The sequence below is a fragment of the Antechinus flavipes genome, chromosome 4 (assembly GCF_016432865.1).
Source record: "Antechinus flavipes isolate AdamAnt ecotype Samford, QLD, Australia chromosome 4, AdamAnt_v2, whole genome shotgun sequence".
NCBI lineage: Eukaryota > Metazoa > Chordata > Mammalia > Dasyuromorphia > Dasyuridae > Antechinus > Antechinus flavipes.
Window position 1 is genome coordinate 157,705,781 of NC_067401.1, and position 18,306 is coordinate 157,724,086.

Genomic DNA, 18,306 nt, shown 5'->3' on the forward strand with positions numbered 1-18,306 from the left:
TCCATCCTTAAATTATTTAAGCATCATATTTCATTCACTCCTTTTTTGTCTTAATCTCAGAGAATAATAGTTTTCCTTAATAATACCCAGTATTCCACTTGTGCCACAGGCACCATCTCATCACTTCTGTGGCAGTTTTCCCTTTTTATTATTCCCTCACTCTATAATTTTTACTTTTATCTACTGGTTCTTGTCTTGGTTCCTACAAACAAATTTTTCCTATCTGGAATAACTTCCCATGACTCAATTATTCCTTGAAGCTCTTGTCTTATAACTTCCTTCCTCTTTATTATTTAACTTCTGTCTTTATTTATTGCTTAAACTTTCTCATCTCTTGACCCCTTTGTAAAATGGCTTTTGTGCCCACCATTGAAAGTGCTCTAAAGTCATCTTTGCTTTTTTTGCTTCTAAAGCCAAGTCTTTTCTCATTTCTTCTTTGTTGTGATGTTTCTGTAGCATATGATAAAGTTGATCATCTTTTTCTTCTGAATACTTTCTCTTCCTTGGATTTCTATGACATTGCTCCATTATGATATGGTTTGTTAATTTATCATTCATATTCCATTTCCTATGTACAGATGTAACATAAGTTCTCTCCAGGGCCCTCTATTATTGTCTCTCTTCGTTGACTTTGAGCTCTCACAAGTTCCCATTGGTTCAGCTATCTTCTTTATGTACAAGATGACCAATCTATATAAACATTTCTCATCACTCCTATGAACTTCAGTCCTATTATTCTAACACTCTTTTGGACATCTTAATTAGAATATTTCATAGGCCTATTAAACTCAGCAAATCCAAAATAGAACTTATTATCTCTTCTCAACCACTTGATCTTCATTCTAATATTCCTTTTTTTTTTTTTTTTGGAAAAGTTTATTTACTTTCAAAACCAAGGAAAGATTTTTAATCCTTTATTCTCAGTGACCTCTTGTATCTGATCAACTGCAAATTCTTGTCTGTTTGCTTCTTCAGTGTCTCTTACATACATTCCCTTCTCTTTACTCACAACATAACCACAAAAATCCAGGGACCATTCATCTTGTATCTAGACTAATAAAAGTCTCCAAATTTACATCCATTCTTTAAACAGCTATCCAATTTATATTCATAAAGCACAGGTATAATTTTGTCAGAAATTTTCTCAAGGAACTTTATTGACACTTTGTTGCTTTAGTAATAATAAATAGACTATGGAATTTAAAATTCTTTATAATATAACTCCAGTTAGGAGTCACATTTAGCTGAAAATGACTTACTAGAGTAATTATACACTAATAACCTATTTACACTTTAATCTGCAGTTAAATCTATTTGCTTATTGTTCCATATGGAGGGTGATGAAGGCTTTTAAAAATAGCTTAAAAAAAGAAAAAAAATGAAGAAATTAGAGTAGGCAACAAACGAACAAAAATTTTTTTGCAGATATATGATGGTATTTTCAGACAATCAACTAAAAAACTACTAGAAGCAATTGACAACTCTAGTAAAGTTGCAGAATATAAAATAAATGCACATACATTATCAACATTTCTGTGTTACCATCAAAGCTTAGCTGAAAGAGATAGGGAAATCCATTAAAAATAATTGTATACAATATAAAATATCTGTGAGTCTATCTGCCAAGACAAAATCAGGAGATGTGTAAATACAATTACAAAACACTTATACAATGAAGTTAGATTTACAATTGGAAAAATATCAATTGTTCATGGATATGTTGAGCTAATATAATTAAAATGACAATTCTACCTAAATTGGTCTACTAGTTCAGTGCCATACTTATCAAAGTACCAAAAAAAAATTACTTCATAGGGTTAGAAAAAATCATAACAAAATTTATCTAGATGAATAAAGGATCAAGAATATTAAGGAAATTAATGAAAAAAATGCAAAGGGAAGTGGCCTAGCTATACCAGACCTAACACTATTATAAAGTAGTAGTCATAAAAATCATTTGGTACTGAATAACAAGGAGAATAGTGGATCAGTGGAATAGGTTAGGTGCACAAGACACAATAGTCAAATACTATAGGAATCTAGTGTTTGATAAATTTAAGGACTCCAACTTCTGAAATGAAAACTCACTATTTGACAAAAACTTCAAGGAAAACAGGAAAATAGTATGGCAAAAGTAGGCATTGATAAACATCTCACACTCTATATAAAGATAAGGTCCAAATAAGTTCATAATTTAGACATAAAAGATGATAATATAAGCAAATTAGGAAAGCAATGGATTGTCTACCTGTCAGATCTGAGGAAAAGGGAGGAATTTATAATCAAAGAAAGGCTAGAGAACATTATGAAATGCAAAATGGATAATCTTGATTACATTAAATTAAAAAGGGTTTTCACAAACAAAATCAATACAGCCAAAATTAGAAGGGAAGTAGAAAGCTGGGGAAAACCTTATAGCCAATGTTTATGATAAAGAACTCATTTCTAAAATAGAGAACTGAGTAAAATTCATAAGAAAAGAAATAATTTTTCAATTGATAGTCAAAAGACAATTTTTAGACAATTAATGTCATTTGGTAGTCAAATGAAAAACTTCTATAAATCACTATTGACTAGAGAAATGTAAATTAAGACAACTCTATGGTACCACTTCACATCTCTCAGATTGGCTAAGATGATAGGAAAAAAAATGGTGATAAATGTTGGAGGGGATGTAGGAAAACTGAGACACTAATGCATTGTTGGTGAAGTTGTGAACTGATCCAACCATTCTGGACAGCAATTTGGAACTTTGTCCAAAGGGCTATCAACTGTGCATACTCTTGATCCATCAGTATTTCTATTGGTCTATATCTCAAAGAGGGAAAAGGACCCACATATGCAAAATTCTTGGCAGTGGCAAGGAAGTGGAAATTCATTGTATGGGAATCAGTTTGGGAATGGCTGAACAAGTTATGATACATGGATATAATGGAATATTACTCCTTAAGAAATGATGAGCAGGCTGATTTCAGAAAAGCCTGGAAAGATTTGCAGAAACTGATGCTGAGTGAAATGAGAAGAACCAGGAGAACATTGTACAAAGTAACAGCAAGATTATGTGATAATCAACTGTGATAGAATCATAGCAATATGACTGAAGACAATTCTAGTAGACTTGGATTGGAAAATGCCATCTACATCCAGAGAGAGAACAATGGAAACTGAATGTGAATCAAAATATAGCATTCTCACCTTTTTTTGTCTGTTTAGTTGTTTGCTTTTTTTTCTTTCTCATGATTTTTCCTTTTTGGTCTGATTTTTCTTGTACAACATGACAAATGTGAAAATATATTCAAAAAATTGTACATAATTAACTTATATCAGATTGCTTGATATCTTGGGAATGGGGAGTACAGTGAGGAGGGAGAAAATTTTAGAACACAAATTCTTTAAAAAATGAATGTTGATGTAAAGGATTGCTTGCCATCTGGGGGAGGGGGTGGAGGGAGGGAGGGGAAAAATTGGAACAGAAGTGAATGCAAGGGATAATGTTGTAAAAAAATTACCCTGGCATGAGTTCTATCAATAAAAAGTTATTTTTAAAAAAAATGAATCTTGACAACTATCTTTACATGTATTTGGGAAAGTAAAATATTATGGAGGAAAAAAAATAGCTAAAAAATGGCACCAAGTAATTAGGTTTTGATATTAACATATATGTATTATAAAGACAGGAATATAACCTAGGTGAATGGAAACCACTGAAGGCCTTCATTTTCCATCTAACTACCTTTGCATAGGCTGGCCCTATACATGGAAAGTTCTTTATCTTTACTCTAACTCCTACCAAGTTCAGCTCAAGAGTCACATTATTCAGGGGATCTCTTACAATTCCTCCAGTATCTCTGTTGTGTGTTTTTTGTGTGTCCCATATTTACTTATGTGTGACTCTTATTATTTTTCCTTGTTAAAGTGAAAGTTTCTTGAGGCTAGGTGCTATGCACCTTTTTATTCATTCATTTATTTATTTATTTACTCATTTATTTACTTATTTGTTCTATTCACCTGTGACAACAAATGTTTCAATTCTGGACTATTGCAATAAGCTATCTCTGCTTTTCTACAAACTGCAAAGATCAAGTACATCTGCAGGGAGGGAACAAAGAAAAATTTTCCCTACCTTCTAAGTATACTTAATTACAAACTGGCTTTAGTTTCTTTCCACTTGACCCTAATCTCCCATAGACAACAATTTTGTCTACAGTTGTAGATTTTTTTCTTGAAGCATAATGAAACTGTAAATCTGGAAACGTACTCCTATCTTTAGGAGAGTCTTATTTAAGTATGTGACTATACACTGAAAGTTATCACTGTTACCTGAACTCAGAATCTTTAGTACCATTTGAAAATTGGAAGCCTTCTTTTATATGAGTGTTTGAATTCATCTTTGCTACCTTGTACCTCAGTCATAATGAGGATATGATTACCAGCACTGTCTTTATTTTCATTCTAGAATGAAATTCCAGTCCAGGTTCTTCCCAAATCCTTTTTGATTCTATTATGGAAAAATGCAAATGAGTAAAGAGAAAAAAATGTATGCAAGAGACACTAAGAAGGCAAAATAGACAAAAATTGTCGACACCAGCAGAAAGGAATCCAATAGTCATTTCTATGGCATGTCAATTCTATGACATGTCAAACAGTAAACCTTACTGTTACAAAGAGAGATAAAAGCTTGTTGGTTGAATGAATAAATGGCCAGAAACCAAAACTTGAGGCTAAAATCTGAATTTATACAACTCAGTCATGAGTGCATATAGCTTAAAAATCAAAGAAATCAGAAGAAAAGGAAAAGAGCCAAGAAATAATAAAAAAGAAAAAACTCTGTATCACATCTTGGATTTTATATTTAAAAAAATCAGCAGCAATGTTATAACATAGTAAATCAACTCTTTGTGACCCCATTTGGGGTTTTTTTGGCAACGATTTTGGAATAGTTTACCATTTTCTTCTCCAGCTCAATTTTCAGATAAGGAAATGAGGCAGGTAAGATTAAATGACTTGTCCAGAGTCACACAGGTAGTAGGTGTGTAAGGTCAGAATTGAACTCATGAAAATAAGTTTTCCTGACTTCAAGACCAGCATTCTATCCACTGTGCCACTAGTGCTCTGGTAAGTTTTCTTTTTTCTTCTTTTTACTTGAAAATAGTTTTGGGAGGTTATTTTATTTTATTTTTGATTATGAACTTGATAAGCATCAGAAAAATGAACATTTTTATAATACAAAAATGAACAGAAAGGGGAAATTGTGTATTACATTGAGATTGACATTGTGCCTATTATATACAGCTTTTAAAAATAAACATTGATTATTTACACAATAGTTCTAATAATATTGTCTCCTGATGTTTTGTTTTCTACTGTTCATTTTTAAATGGTTCATTGCTAATTTATCCCTTCTTTATTTTTTGATATTATTAGAACTATACTCCAGCTATCACAATAATTCTCCTCACCTAAAATAATGAAAGCTCTCCCTTACAAGAAATAATAAAAATAAATCACACACTGTACCTTTCTGAAACCACCTAACTTAAAATGCATTCAATTTTTCCTGTAAGTTTTATTGTGATTTTTTTTTCTCTTGTAGTGGCTGTTCTTGAGTTTATAAAATATGGTAAAATGCTTGATTTTTTTCTGATGTTGTATACATATTCTGTTCCATTTTGATCAACTTTTCTATTTTTAAACCAGTACCATATAGTTTCAGTGATTTTTTTCATCTAATTTGAGATCTTGTGTTTTTAAATCCTTTTCTTCCTCCTTTTTTCTTTTCTTTTTTTCCTTAAGATTATTCACCTTTTATTACTCCAGATGAGTTTGGTTAATATTGTTTAGTTGTATCAAATAACCCTTTGATAGTCTGATTGGTATGTCATTGAGCCTATCAAATAACATAAATAGTATTGTAGTTTTATGATATTCCAGTCCTAAGCAATTGATATATCTATTTACAACTATATTTTTTTCAACAAAAAATATTCTATAGCTATAGTTTTATAATTCCACTGTGGATCATGTCAGATATTCCTAGATATTCCAGATATTTTATATTTACTTTGGAAGAAAATTTTCCTACTTCTTTTCTACCTGCTACTGTATTGTTTTGGTAAGATACAAAGAAACTGATAGCTTATGTATGTTTATTATATATGTATCCTTATATTTTACTAAAGTTATTTAGTTTTTTTAATTTATTCTCCGAATTTTAATTTGATTCCTAGACAGGCATTAAATAATACATCACATTTATTTTCAAAATATGATCATTTTATTTCCTCTTGACTTATGATTATTTCTTCAATTTCTTTCTCATCATATTGCTACAATTCAGCATTTCTGGAATTATATCAAATATAGTAATGACAATGGGCATCTTTACTTTCCTCTTGATATCATTTGAAAACCAATGGTATGCTAGAAAATGTTAAAAACCAGTTCTCTGAAACAACAAACAAACAAGTATATGACATGCCTTAGTGAAGTTTAATCTTCACTTTTAATTTTTTCCCTCATCACTTTCTTAACTATAGGCAATCAAGAATAGCCTCTGCCTATTCCCAAGATAGAAATGCTTATTTTGAAAGTCTAACAATCAGCTCTTTACTTGTTCACATATAGACAAAATAGTTTGTGAAAATTTCCTCAAAGAAAATGATTAATATGAGATAACATGTCAAAAGCTTTGTTCATTTCTTCTTCATTTCTTATGAATTCTCTTCCTTGGAAATATCCCAAAAGTTTTGGAATATTGCCATGTCATAATTTTCTTTGATTAAATTATAATTGTTTACATGTTTTGTTCTTAGATATATCAATTATTTAGCATTAAATTATTCTACATTTACATTTTGAATTCTTCCTTTTTTTGCATGCACCAATTATCATTTTTATTGCTATAACTAGAAAAGGATGAATTTTGTTTTTTTGTTCTTCTGAATTTGTTTAAGGTTTTTAGACCTAGTACATGGTGGATTTTTATAGTGGTACCATCATGTTGTAGATGACAGATAGATAACATTGATATATACACAAGTTTATTCCTTTTATTCTCAATGAGTAGTCACAAGAAAGCTTTTGTATCTAATTCTTCTAAAAATTCCTTTCAGGTAATTAATTTCTTTTTTCTTTATCTTTTTGTTAAAATTGTCTAATTCTGAAAGGGGCACAAAGAGATCCACAAGTATTGAAGTTTTGCTGTCTTCTTTCTTTTTTGTAATTCAATTAACTTTTTTTTAAAGTACTTAGATGCTACAACATTCAGTGAATATTTTATATATATATTATATATACATATACATATTTATATAGAGAAAGCACTGTTACTTCATTGTATCAGCTCTTTTGAATATGATGTAATTTCCCAGTTTATCCCTTTTATCTATATCTATTTTAATAGATTGAGATTATGATTGCCTTGTCTGAGATTATGATTGCCACCCTCTGCTACTTTAAAGTTGCATGAGACACAGAAAATTCTTCCCTGGCCTCTCATAAATCTATGTATTTCAAATATTTTTCCTATAAACAATATAATTTTGAATTGTTTTCTAATCCATTCTGCTACTCTCTATTTTATGAGTGAGTTAAGGCTATTTATGTTTACAATTGTGATTGTCAATTTCATACTTTTCATCACAATATGAATCTATAACTAAAATAAATGATCCGTTCCTATACCTCTGCCCCTCCTCTCTTTACTCAGGCCTCAGTCTTTGACTATTCTTTATCTTTTAATCCCTCTTTTATAATCCATTCTCCAAATATTTGCTCATCTTGTTTCTATTCTTTCCATGACTCTGATCTTAAAAATCACCTCTTCCTTCTCCCTATATATGTCTATTTCCCTGAATGGATTGTAAGGTATGTTCAAGAAAGGCTATCATTAATTAGGCAAGGACCCACACTTAACACCACATACCAAGATAAGATCAAAATGGGTCCATGACCTAGGCATAAAGAACGAGATTATAAATAAATTAGAGGAACATAGGATAGTTTATCTCTCAGACTTGTGGAGGAGAAAGAAATTTGTGACCAAAGATGAACTAGAGACCATTACCAATCACAAAATAGAAAATTTTGATTATATCAAATTAAAAAGCCTTTGTACAAACAGAATGAATGCAAACAAGATTAGTAGGGAAGTAACAAACTGGGAAAACATCTTTACAATTAAAGGTTCTGATAAAGGCCTCATTTCCAAAATATATAGAGAACTGACTCAAATTTATAAAAAATCAAGCCATTCTTCAATTGATAAATGGTCAAAGGATATGAACAGACAATTTTCAGATGAAGAAATTGAAACTATTACCACTCACATGAAAGAGTGTTCCAAATCACTATTGATCAGAGAAACGCAAATTAAGACAACTCTGAGATATCACTACACACCTGTCAGATTGGCTAAGATGACAGGAAAAAATAATGATGAATGTTGGAGGGGATGCGGGAAAACGGGGACACTGATGCATTGTTGGTGGAGTTGTGAACGAATCCAGCCATTCTGGAGAGCGATCTGGAATTATGCCCAAAAAGTTATCAAACTGTGCATACCCTTTGATCCAGCAGTGTTTCTATTGGGCTTATACCCCAAAGAGATACTAAAAAAGGGAAGGGGACCTGTTTGTGCCAAAATGTTTGTGACAGCCCTGTTTGTAGTGGCTAGAAACTGGAAAATGAATGGATGCCCATCAATTGGAGAATGGCTGGGTAAATTGTGGTATATGAATGTTATGGAATATTATTGCTCTGTAAGGAATGACCAGCAGGATGAATACAGAGAGGCTTGGAGAGACCTACATGGACTGATGCTAAGTGAGATGAGCAGAACCAGGAGATCATTATACACTTCGACAACGATATTGTATGAGGATGTATTCTGATGGAAGTGGATTTCTCTGACAAAGAGACTTAACTGAGTTTCATTGGAGAAATGATGGACAGAAACAGCTACACCCAAAGAAGGAATACTGGGAAATGAATGTGAACTATTTGCATTTTTGATTTTCTTCCCGAGTTATTTTTACCTTCTGAATCCAATTCTCCCTGTGCAACAAGAGAACTGTTCGGTTCTGCAAATATGTATTGTATCTAGGATATACTGCAACATATTTAACATATATAGGACTGCTTGCCATCCTGGGGGGGGGGGGGAGGAGGGAGGGAGGGGAAAAAACGAAACATAAGTGATTGCAAGGGATAATGTCGTGTAAAAATTATCCTGGCATGGATTCTGTCAATACAAAGTTATTATTAAATAAAATAAAATTTAAAAAAAAAAAAAAGAAAAAAAAAAAAGAAAGGCTATCATTTTTGTTGTGAGGGCTGCCAAGCCTTTTTCAAGGCTGCTTTCCATCTTCAGGATTTACCTGATTCACCCAATTCTCATTGTGACTCCAAGAGGCTGCAGGATGCATAGCTGGCACAGTAAGGCATAGTAAGCTATTTTGGCAAAGGAACTAACAGGTTAAGGGTAACTGAAAGATCTCAGACCCTTTGATGAGTCAAAGGAGTATCTATCCCAAGTATGTGAAGACTTCCTCCAGCAGGACAGACAGATGGGAACAATTCTTCCAATAGCCATAGAGGCTGTTAAAAGTCTACTAAAGCAGGCATTGTCAAGCATTTAAATTTTAGAGTTTGGTTAGATATTGAAGATACCAAGGTCATCCACTGCATCTTTTTTTTTTTTCTGGGGCAACTGAGATTAAATGACTTGTCAGGATCACACAGCTAGGAAATGTTCAGTGTCTGGGACCAGACCTCACTCCAGAGCCAGTGCTCTATCCACTGTGCCATCTAGCTGTTCTCATCCATTGAATCCTAAGCCATCATGAGTAATCACGACTTTGTCTTATCAGTGGACTTTGAGGACTCTGGAAGAGAAAATGATGACAATGATTTTAAGCAACTTTGCCTCACTTAAATCCAATTTATGCATGAATCAAAAGACAACACCCATACCATTTTGCCATTTTTATTTATCTCAAAGTTTTGTGACAACATTCAAGTGATGAAACATCATGTAGAGATAAACTGGGAGCTATAGTCAAAACCCTGCACATAGGCAACCCAGACTATAAAGTCATATTTTCACTGGAAACAACTGTGAGATATAGTAGCCCCATGGGTGTCACAGCAGCCTTTTTAAAGGACCACACTGTTTACCTCCTGGTATGAGAAAGGGAACTGAGAAGGTGCCTTAAACATTGTCTACTTCACTCAACTCTGGTCTGCTTACTGCAGCAGGAAGACATCTCACTCTGTGGTCAAAAGGCACAGACAAAAAAAATCTTAAAAAAAAAAAAAACTTTTTGCAATGATAATTTGACTCAGTATATGGAATGTGCACAAATTTATGGACAACAATAAACATGAAAGACAAAGAGCTCTTGTTGCAAGGGAACTCAGAAAGTATCATTTCCAAATAGCATCCCTGAGTGAAACAAGGCTGGCAAATAAAATCCACCTTATTGAAGTTTCTGGAGTGGTCACAATAAAAAGACAAAGGTTTTGCTATCAAAATTAATCTAGTTAACAAGCTTCTATGGCTACTAAAAACAGTAAATGATAGGCTCGTGACAATATGATTGCCCACTCTCAGGAAAGCATCATGCCCCCATTATCATTGCATGTGCTCCCACTATGATAAACCCTGATGAAGTCAAATAAAAATTTTATAAAGACTTGGAGTCTTTATAACCCTTATCACAAATGTACCTAAAGAAGACAAGCTTGTAATTCTGGGTGATTTTGATGCAAAAATAGTCAGACTACCAGATATGACAGGGAGTCCTTGGAAGAAATGTAGTTGGAAACAGCAAGACTAATGGTCATTTTTTTACTAAAAACTTGTGCATCTCATGGCTTTCTTATCTTAATGTTCATGAATATATCATGTCAGGAAAAATTGGCATTTAATAAACTACATCACAGAAAAGAGAAGAGACAAGAAGTGAGAATAACAAAGGCAATGTGTGGCACAGAGTGCTGGACTGATAAACTTATCCTCTCAAAGCTTAACATTCTTGTTCAGTAAAAGCAGTTGCTTCAAGATAAGATGACTAAGATACAACTTAATTCCAATAGACTAGAGTACTTCTTTGAGCAGGAACAATTTGTTGCTAACTTGAAGGGAAAGCTGAGCCAACACACAATTTACAACAGTGGAATAGAAAAGGAATGGACAGCTTTCTGAGATTTGGTGTGTAGCATTGCATTTTTGCTCATCTGGGTCAGAATACTCACAAACATCAAGACCAGTTTGACAATGATGATAGGGAAATTTAGAACCTGCTAAATAAAAAACCAGGAATTCCATAGTATTTACCAGCAGGATAGCTCACCTGTCTCTAAGAAGGCAACATTTAGCTCAATCAAAAATAAAGTGTAAGTGAAGCTTAGAGAGTTACAGAATTATTGACTCAGTAAGAAGGCAAATGAAATTCAGTATTATGATGATAGTAACAATCCAAAGCATTTTTATGATGCCCAGAAGGCTATTTATGGATCAAAGACCTATAGTTCATCCAAATATTCAGTGCTGATGGAGCAACATTCAGTAGGGAAAAGGAGAACATTTCCATAGTGTTCTGAACAGATCTTTATCAATCAATGTTAAAGCCACTGACCATATACTTCAGACTGAAGTAAATTCCTCTCTAGCTCAAATTCCAGCTGAAGAAGAAGATTCGATTACCATTAGGCTACTTCTGTGTGGCAAAGTGCCTGGTGCTGAGATTTACAAGGCAGGGAGTCTATTGCTCATAAAAAAGCTGCCTGAAATTTTCTGGGTTACATTGCAAAAGAAGATTATCCTCCAAGAGTTCAAGGATACCTACATTGTCCATCCCTATAAAGGTAAAGGAAATTAATTGTTCTGTGACAAGATTTTTGTCAGAGTTATCCTTAATAGAATGATCCTTCACCTGGAAGATGGTCATGTACCTGAGAGCTTGTGTGGCTTCAAAAAGGCTGAAGAATGATCTATATGGTGTTTTCTGCTCAAAAATTCCAGAAGAAATGCCAGGAGCAGAACATAGGTCTGTACACAATATTGTTGATCTGAGCAAGGCCTTTAATACTGTCATTTGTGAGGGTTTGTGGAAAATTGTGTAAAAATTGGCTGCCTAGAGAATCCATTAGTATTGCCAATCAATTTCATGATAACATGCTTTTCTGGATTCTGAATACTAGATAATACTCTGGTACTTTCCCTCTCACTAATTGAGTAGTGCAAAGTTCTGTACTTGCTCCCATGTTCTCTAGCATGATTTTTTAATATCAGACTTCTTCAACAAGGACAAGAACAGCATTAAGGTCTGCTATCATACTGATGGTAAATTATTTAATTTGAAAAGTCTACAAGGCAAAACTAAAATTGAGGGAGATTTGGTGCATGATTTTTTTTTGTTCACAGATGATTATACACTCAATGCAGCCTCTAAAGATGAAGTACAACAAAGTATGAATCTTGTGCTAATTTGTACCTAACAATTAACAAGAAAACGCAGTTTCTCCACCAACCAACATCACATCATTTATAAGCAAAATGGAGAAATGTTGAACATCGTGGATAGATTCATTTAAATAATCAGGATATTTATCAGGGATGTACACATAAATGGTGATGTTGTTGCATGTTTTACCAGAGTTAGCTCAGTGTTTGGGAGGCTCTGAAAGATGTTGTTTGCTTCTGTTTTGTTTTCTTGAATTATCACTCCATATTTGCACTTCATTTTAAATCCCTATCTAGGTTTCTCTTAACTCCTCTATATTTTAAAGTATCAGGAATACTTAAAAATTCTCTATTCTAATAATGGTTCATTTTTTCCTATACATGATTATACTCAGTTTTATAGGAATAACTTTATCTTCATTGTATCTTTTGCCTTTTGGAATATTGCATCCCAAGATTTTCTTCCCTTTTTAAAACTTGAAGCATAATTTTATATGGATCCAACTGTGAATCTTTTGTGCTTGAAGTCTTTCTGGATGTGCTTGCAGTATCTTTTAATTTGGAAATTCTGACTTTTAATGACAATATTCCTGCATGTGTTCAAACTTGTAGTTTATTTCAGGAGGTGATCAGTGCATTCTTTATATTTAGACATTACATCCTAGTTTTAACAGCTCTAAAAACTTTTGCTTTGTGTTATTATGACTAGATTATAGACAGACAGACAGACAGATAAACAGAAAGACAGAGAGAGAGAGACAGAGACAGAGAGAGAGAGATACAGAGACAGAGAGAGACAGAGACAGAGAGACAAAGACAGAGAGAGAGAGAGAGAGAGAGAGAGAGAGAGAGAGAGAGAGAGAGAGAGAAGACAGAGACAGAGACAGAGACAGAGAAAGACACAGAGACACAGAGAGAGAGACGTAGAGTAGGTTTTGGGATTGATCATGATTTTCAGGAAGTTCGACAATTCTTGAATTATCTCTCCAAAACCTATTTCCCTAGGTGACTTCTTTTGAACTGTTTTGTTTTTAATAACAAATATCTAACACTTTCCTCTTTAAAAAAAACCTTTTGACTTTGTAGTATTTTGGCACATTAAATACTGATTGTATTTTTCACAGATTATATCTCTTCTTAAAGGTTTTTTTAACTTTCTTTTCTAAAATATTTCTTTTCCTTCTATTTTTTTTCCTCCAAAGTTCTTTAACTCCTATTTTTTTTTTCATCTCTTGCTTCACAACTTCAACCCATTTTTGTGTTTCTTGCCACTTATTCATTCTTTCTCTTAGGATCTGTTTATAATTTATGGAATTATAATTAGGTCTCAATATGAATAATAAATCCTCTCAAGTGGTTACATTTTTCAGATTCATACTGCATATTTCCATTGGACTAGAAACAGTGACCATATTTTACATAATTAAAATTTCAAACTGTGAATTTGAATACATGCAGACAATTCAAGGGATTCATTATTTGTATTAATTAGGACCTATCTGAGTGTATCTTTTTTTAACCCATAATACATCTTTTTTTTATATTCCACATTCTTTTATGCTTCCACATATTTTCTATTATGTAGTCTCTCTTTTAGCTTCTACAAGCTGTAAGTCCATTTATCAGGGCTTGTGCTCACTTCCCTGATATGTTCTTCTCTCAGCTTCAATCAACTTTTAACCTTCTTATTCAGTTTCTGGACTTGATGGATTTACTTTTGTCTCTTTTCAGTTTCCATTATCTTTGTTCTATCTATTGTCCTTTTCAAGATATGCCCTAAGATATGCATAGAAAAATTGGGATCCTCAGATATCTTTCACATGTCCATCTTGACCAAAAATGTGGAGATGAATTGTATTGTCAACAGAATATACACACACACATACACATACACACACACACACACACGCGCGCGCGCGTGTGCTAACGTTATGTGACAAAGGTAAGCAGTACTGACTCTTAATTATCTTAGTTGCACCTCCAAAATTGGTGAGTTTGGGTTATGTAATATAGAGAGAGACATTGAATGAGAGGTCTCTTGGGCCTAAGCCCATTGATATTTTCTCTGGTCTGGGTGGAGGTCAGGGAACAGAAAAGATTATATAGCCCCTTTGTGAAATCTCTGAATTAAGTGAAATATAGGTCAAAAAAATATAAGAGAAAGTGTATAGTATGTTTAATTGCTTCTCCAATCCCTTCCCTAAGGTTTATAACAGTTTCACTGCATTAGCCCAAGGCAATACACAGTTTGGGTTTCCACTCAACTTTGTGGAATTCTTCTACACTGTTCAGAGTTGATTTATTTGTTTTTTAACTTCTTCCTTTCTAACTCAAGAGGAAACATGTCATGGAAGCAAAGTACTAGAAACACAGTCAGGAAATGTGGGTTCTAAATTTTGTCTAGATACTAACTGTATAACTCTTGGCAGTTAAATAAATCTTTCAATCTATTCCCTCATCCATAAAAAGGGGATGATAATGGCTGTAATACTTATCTCTTATGATATTTTGGTGAGGATCAAACTAGGTAATGCATGTAAAGTATTATTATATTAGTATCAGTTATTATTATTATTAGCCCTCAACAGAGTGAAGAAAACTGTCTGGAAGATAAGCTACACCTAAGTCATCTGAAACGCTTGGAGCAACTCTTTACAGCTCCAAATAGGGAAGGCACAGAAGAAGTTGAGTGGAATCCTGATTGCACTTTACTCTCCAAAAAGGAGACATCCTATCCCTCAGGAAGTTTGACTCTCCAGGATTTCAAGAATGCTCTGACTGAGCTGCTGGGTTCAGAATACTGGAATGGACAAACAGAGCTACTTTTCAACAAGGTATCCTTTTTCAGACTTTAAAGCTATCACTATTGACTGACAACTAGGAATTGAGCATTTCTTCAGAACAGGGGAAGGGGAAAAATATTTCTGCATTTTGCAATTTTCTGGATGGAGAAATAGAGTAGTAGCTCCTAGAAATTGTATATAGTGGTCCAGCTTACCCTAAGAATATCATCTGCTCTACATACAAATTTCCATTTTCTTCTTCCACTTCTTTTACCTTCTTCTCTCCCACCACTGTTCCTCCCATTTATCTATCTAGAAACTGGATTTGGGCCTCTACCTAAGTAGCCAAAGGTTCTAACTCCAATGACTGTCAACTGAGTTGTCAATAAAATTTCTGTCAAAAAGGAGTTTGTGGATAACAGAGAATGCAATGGTCTACCTTCCTAACTCCTGCCCTTAATGGGTTTAACAAGCCTCAAATGGAAATAAAATATCCTTCTCTATGGGCCCATGGGTCTTAAGAACTCCCAAGATTATATTTGACCTCTGGGGGGAGGGACATTTTATAATATCATCCATTTATATAAGTGAGGGCAAAATGACTATAGATGTTTTTTTCATAGACGTGTGTTTTTTTTGTTTTGTTTTTGAAGATTCACACAGCCCGTGACAATATTGTCGACTGGAGTGAGTTCTGTACACATTTGCTACTACAATACAGTAATAGAGATCATTCAGAAAGATCCAAGGACATTTTCTTTCAGGGCAAGCCCTTAATCCGACAATGTTCACAGAACCGGGTGAGCATGAACCTACATTAACAAGTCAAAAGTTAGATTAGCTCCCCAAGGCCTACCAGCAAAAGCCAGGTCAGGTACGATTAAAAATGGGAAAGAATTAAGCCTACTGCCAATATTCCAGAAAGAACGGAGTAAAAAAGAGTTTCCATCCCTTCTGGTTTCCTCCAGGTTGTTTGGAAGTGGTTTTAGTTAACTAGAACATTTGTGAAATAGGCTATTATAGTTAAATAAAATCTTCCTTAACCAGCCTTTGTAGGATATAGGGCTTTGGAATGTCTACACAGGACAAGTAATTGGTAACGTCTCAATATAATTTGGAAGACATCTTACAAAAAGGCAGTTTTAAATGAAAATATTAGATAAGCAGACTAAACCTAGAAGAAAAACTTTTTCTTAAAAATTAGGCTACCAGAAAGAACCCTAGACTAAGAGCTGAAAGGCCTGGTTGGCATATGTCTTAGCGTGATGTGTTATTTTAAACAAGTCATTTAACTTCTGTAGGCCTAAGTTTTTTCATCTATTAAAGGATTAGATAAGATAGATAACCTTTGAAATAATAATAGCTAACATTTATATAATACCTACTGTATACCAACTCTTATTAAACTTTATCTTATATGATCCTCACAACAATCTTATGAGGTGAGTGCTAGTATTATCCATATATAAAAAAACTTAAGCAAAATAGATTAAGTAATTTGGCTGGAGTCACACAGCTAATAAAGGTTGTGAGGATAGATTTTACCTTGTCATGTATACAGCTAAATAACAAAAAGATTCAGAAATCCTTGGGAAGACAAAATAAAACAAAATATTAAAGCAATTGAAAAGCCTTCAATGTAATCAATGACAAAATCGCATGGTATATATCTTGGGAGAATAATCCTAGACTGATACTGTCTTAAATATCTTTTCCTTTAAATAGAGGGTCTTACTGAGGTCCATGAACTTTCAAAAAATGTTTCAATATTTGCATTTAAATATACTTGGTTTTCCTTTTTTCTTTAATTTTTTTTCTTTAATTCTATGTGACATTCACTTTAAAAAATTATTCTCATAAAAGATCTAGGTTTTACCTTTTTCTAGGGCAAATAATTGGCTATATCAATGCTAAGATAATGTGCTAAAGAGATCTGTGACAAAAAAAAAGGTTAGAACTCTTGCTTACATATTAGAAAGATAGAGAGCCTCAGAAATTATTGAAAAATTTGAAGTTCAATAGGTTAAGAATGTGTTATAGTGGGAACTTGCTATCTCTAGAATTACAGGACCCAAGTTCACATCTCACTTCTGGTACTTAACAATCTTCATGACTTTATGTAAGTTATGTAAGGGCTTCTCCCCAGCTCTATCTTTCCTATAAAATGAGATTAGATTGGCTTTTAAGGGCACTAATGAAACTAGAACCACAATCCCATAATACTACTTTCCATAACCTTTAGTCTCCCAATAAGAGACTATAAGAGACAATAAGAGAAATAAGTTTCCCAATAAGAAACATTTTTACACTTCTTTGTAGGATTCCAACTAAACATTAGGTTAAACTAGAGAACTAGATTTGAAATGAGCCATTTGAGGAGTCAAAAAGACTATATAATAAAAATATCAGAATAAATAATAATAAATTGAATATGGATAAACTGAAGATAATCTCAGAAGAAAGGCATTAACATTAAGAACAATCTAGCCATATGAGCCATATTGCAAAGACATAAACATCAAAAGAATCTGGTACTGGCTAATAGAATGGGGGATTGGGTTGAATAGATTGGGTACACAAAACAAGAAAATGATCATAGCAATCTAGTGTTTGACACATGCAAAGATCCCAGCTCTTGGGACAAAAAATCAACTTTTGACTAAAACTACTGGGAAAACAAGAAAGCAGTACAGAAGAATTTAGGTATAGAGCAACATCTCACACTTTATACAAGATAAGGTCAAAATGGTATTTGTTTTCATTAAAAGCATGATACCAAAAGTAAATTAGGAAAGTTTGGAATAGTTTACCTGTCAGATCTGTGGATAAGAAAAGAATTTATGAACAAATAAAAGATAGGAATTATTGTGAGATATAAAATGGATAATTTTCATTACATTATATTGAAAAAATTTGCACAATGTAGCAAACTCAAGAAGTAAAGCAGAAAATGGAGGGAAATCTTTTATAGCAATTTTCTCTGATCAAGGCCTTGTTTCTCAAATAGATAGAGAACTGAGTCAAATTTATATGAATGTGAATCATTTTTCACATTAA

The 18,306-nt window shown here is 33.2% G+C and overlaps 1 protein-coding gene across 1 annotated transcript in view; it reads left to right on the forward strand.

Annotated features, from left to right (window-relative positions):
- The window catches only part of LOC127560555 (WD repeat-containing protein on Y chromosome-like), a 115,797-nt gene that overhangs the window by 24,311 nt on the left and 73,180 nt on the right, over window positions 1-18,306 (forward strand). Inside the window, exons 4-5 of the mRNA XM_051995231.1 lie at window positions 15,045-15,300; window positions 15,903-16,049. Of these exons, the coding sequence (XP_051851191.1) occupies window positions 15,045-15,300; window positions 15,903-16,049 (403 nt within the window). The remainder of the gene's footprint in view (window positions 1-15,044; window positions 15,301-15,902; window positions 16,050-18,306) is intronic.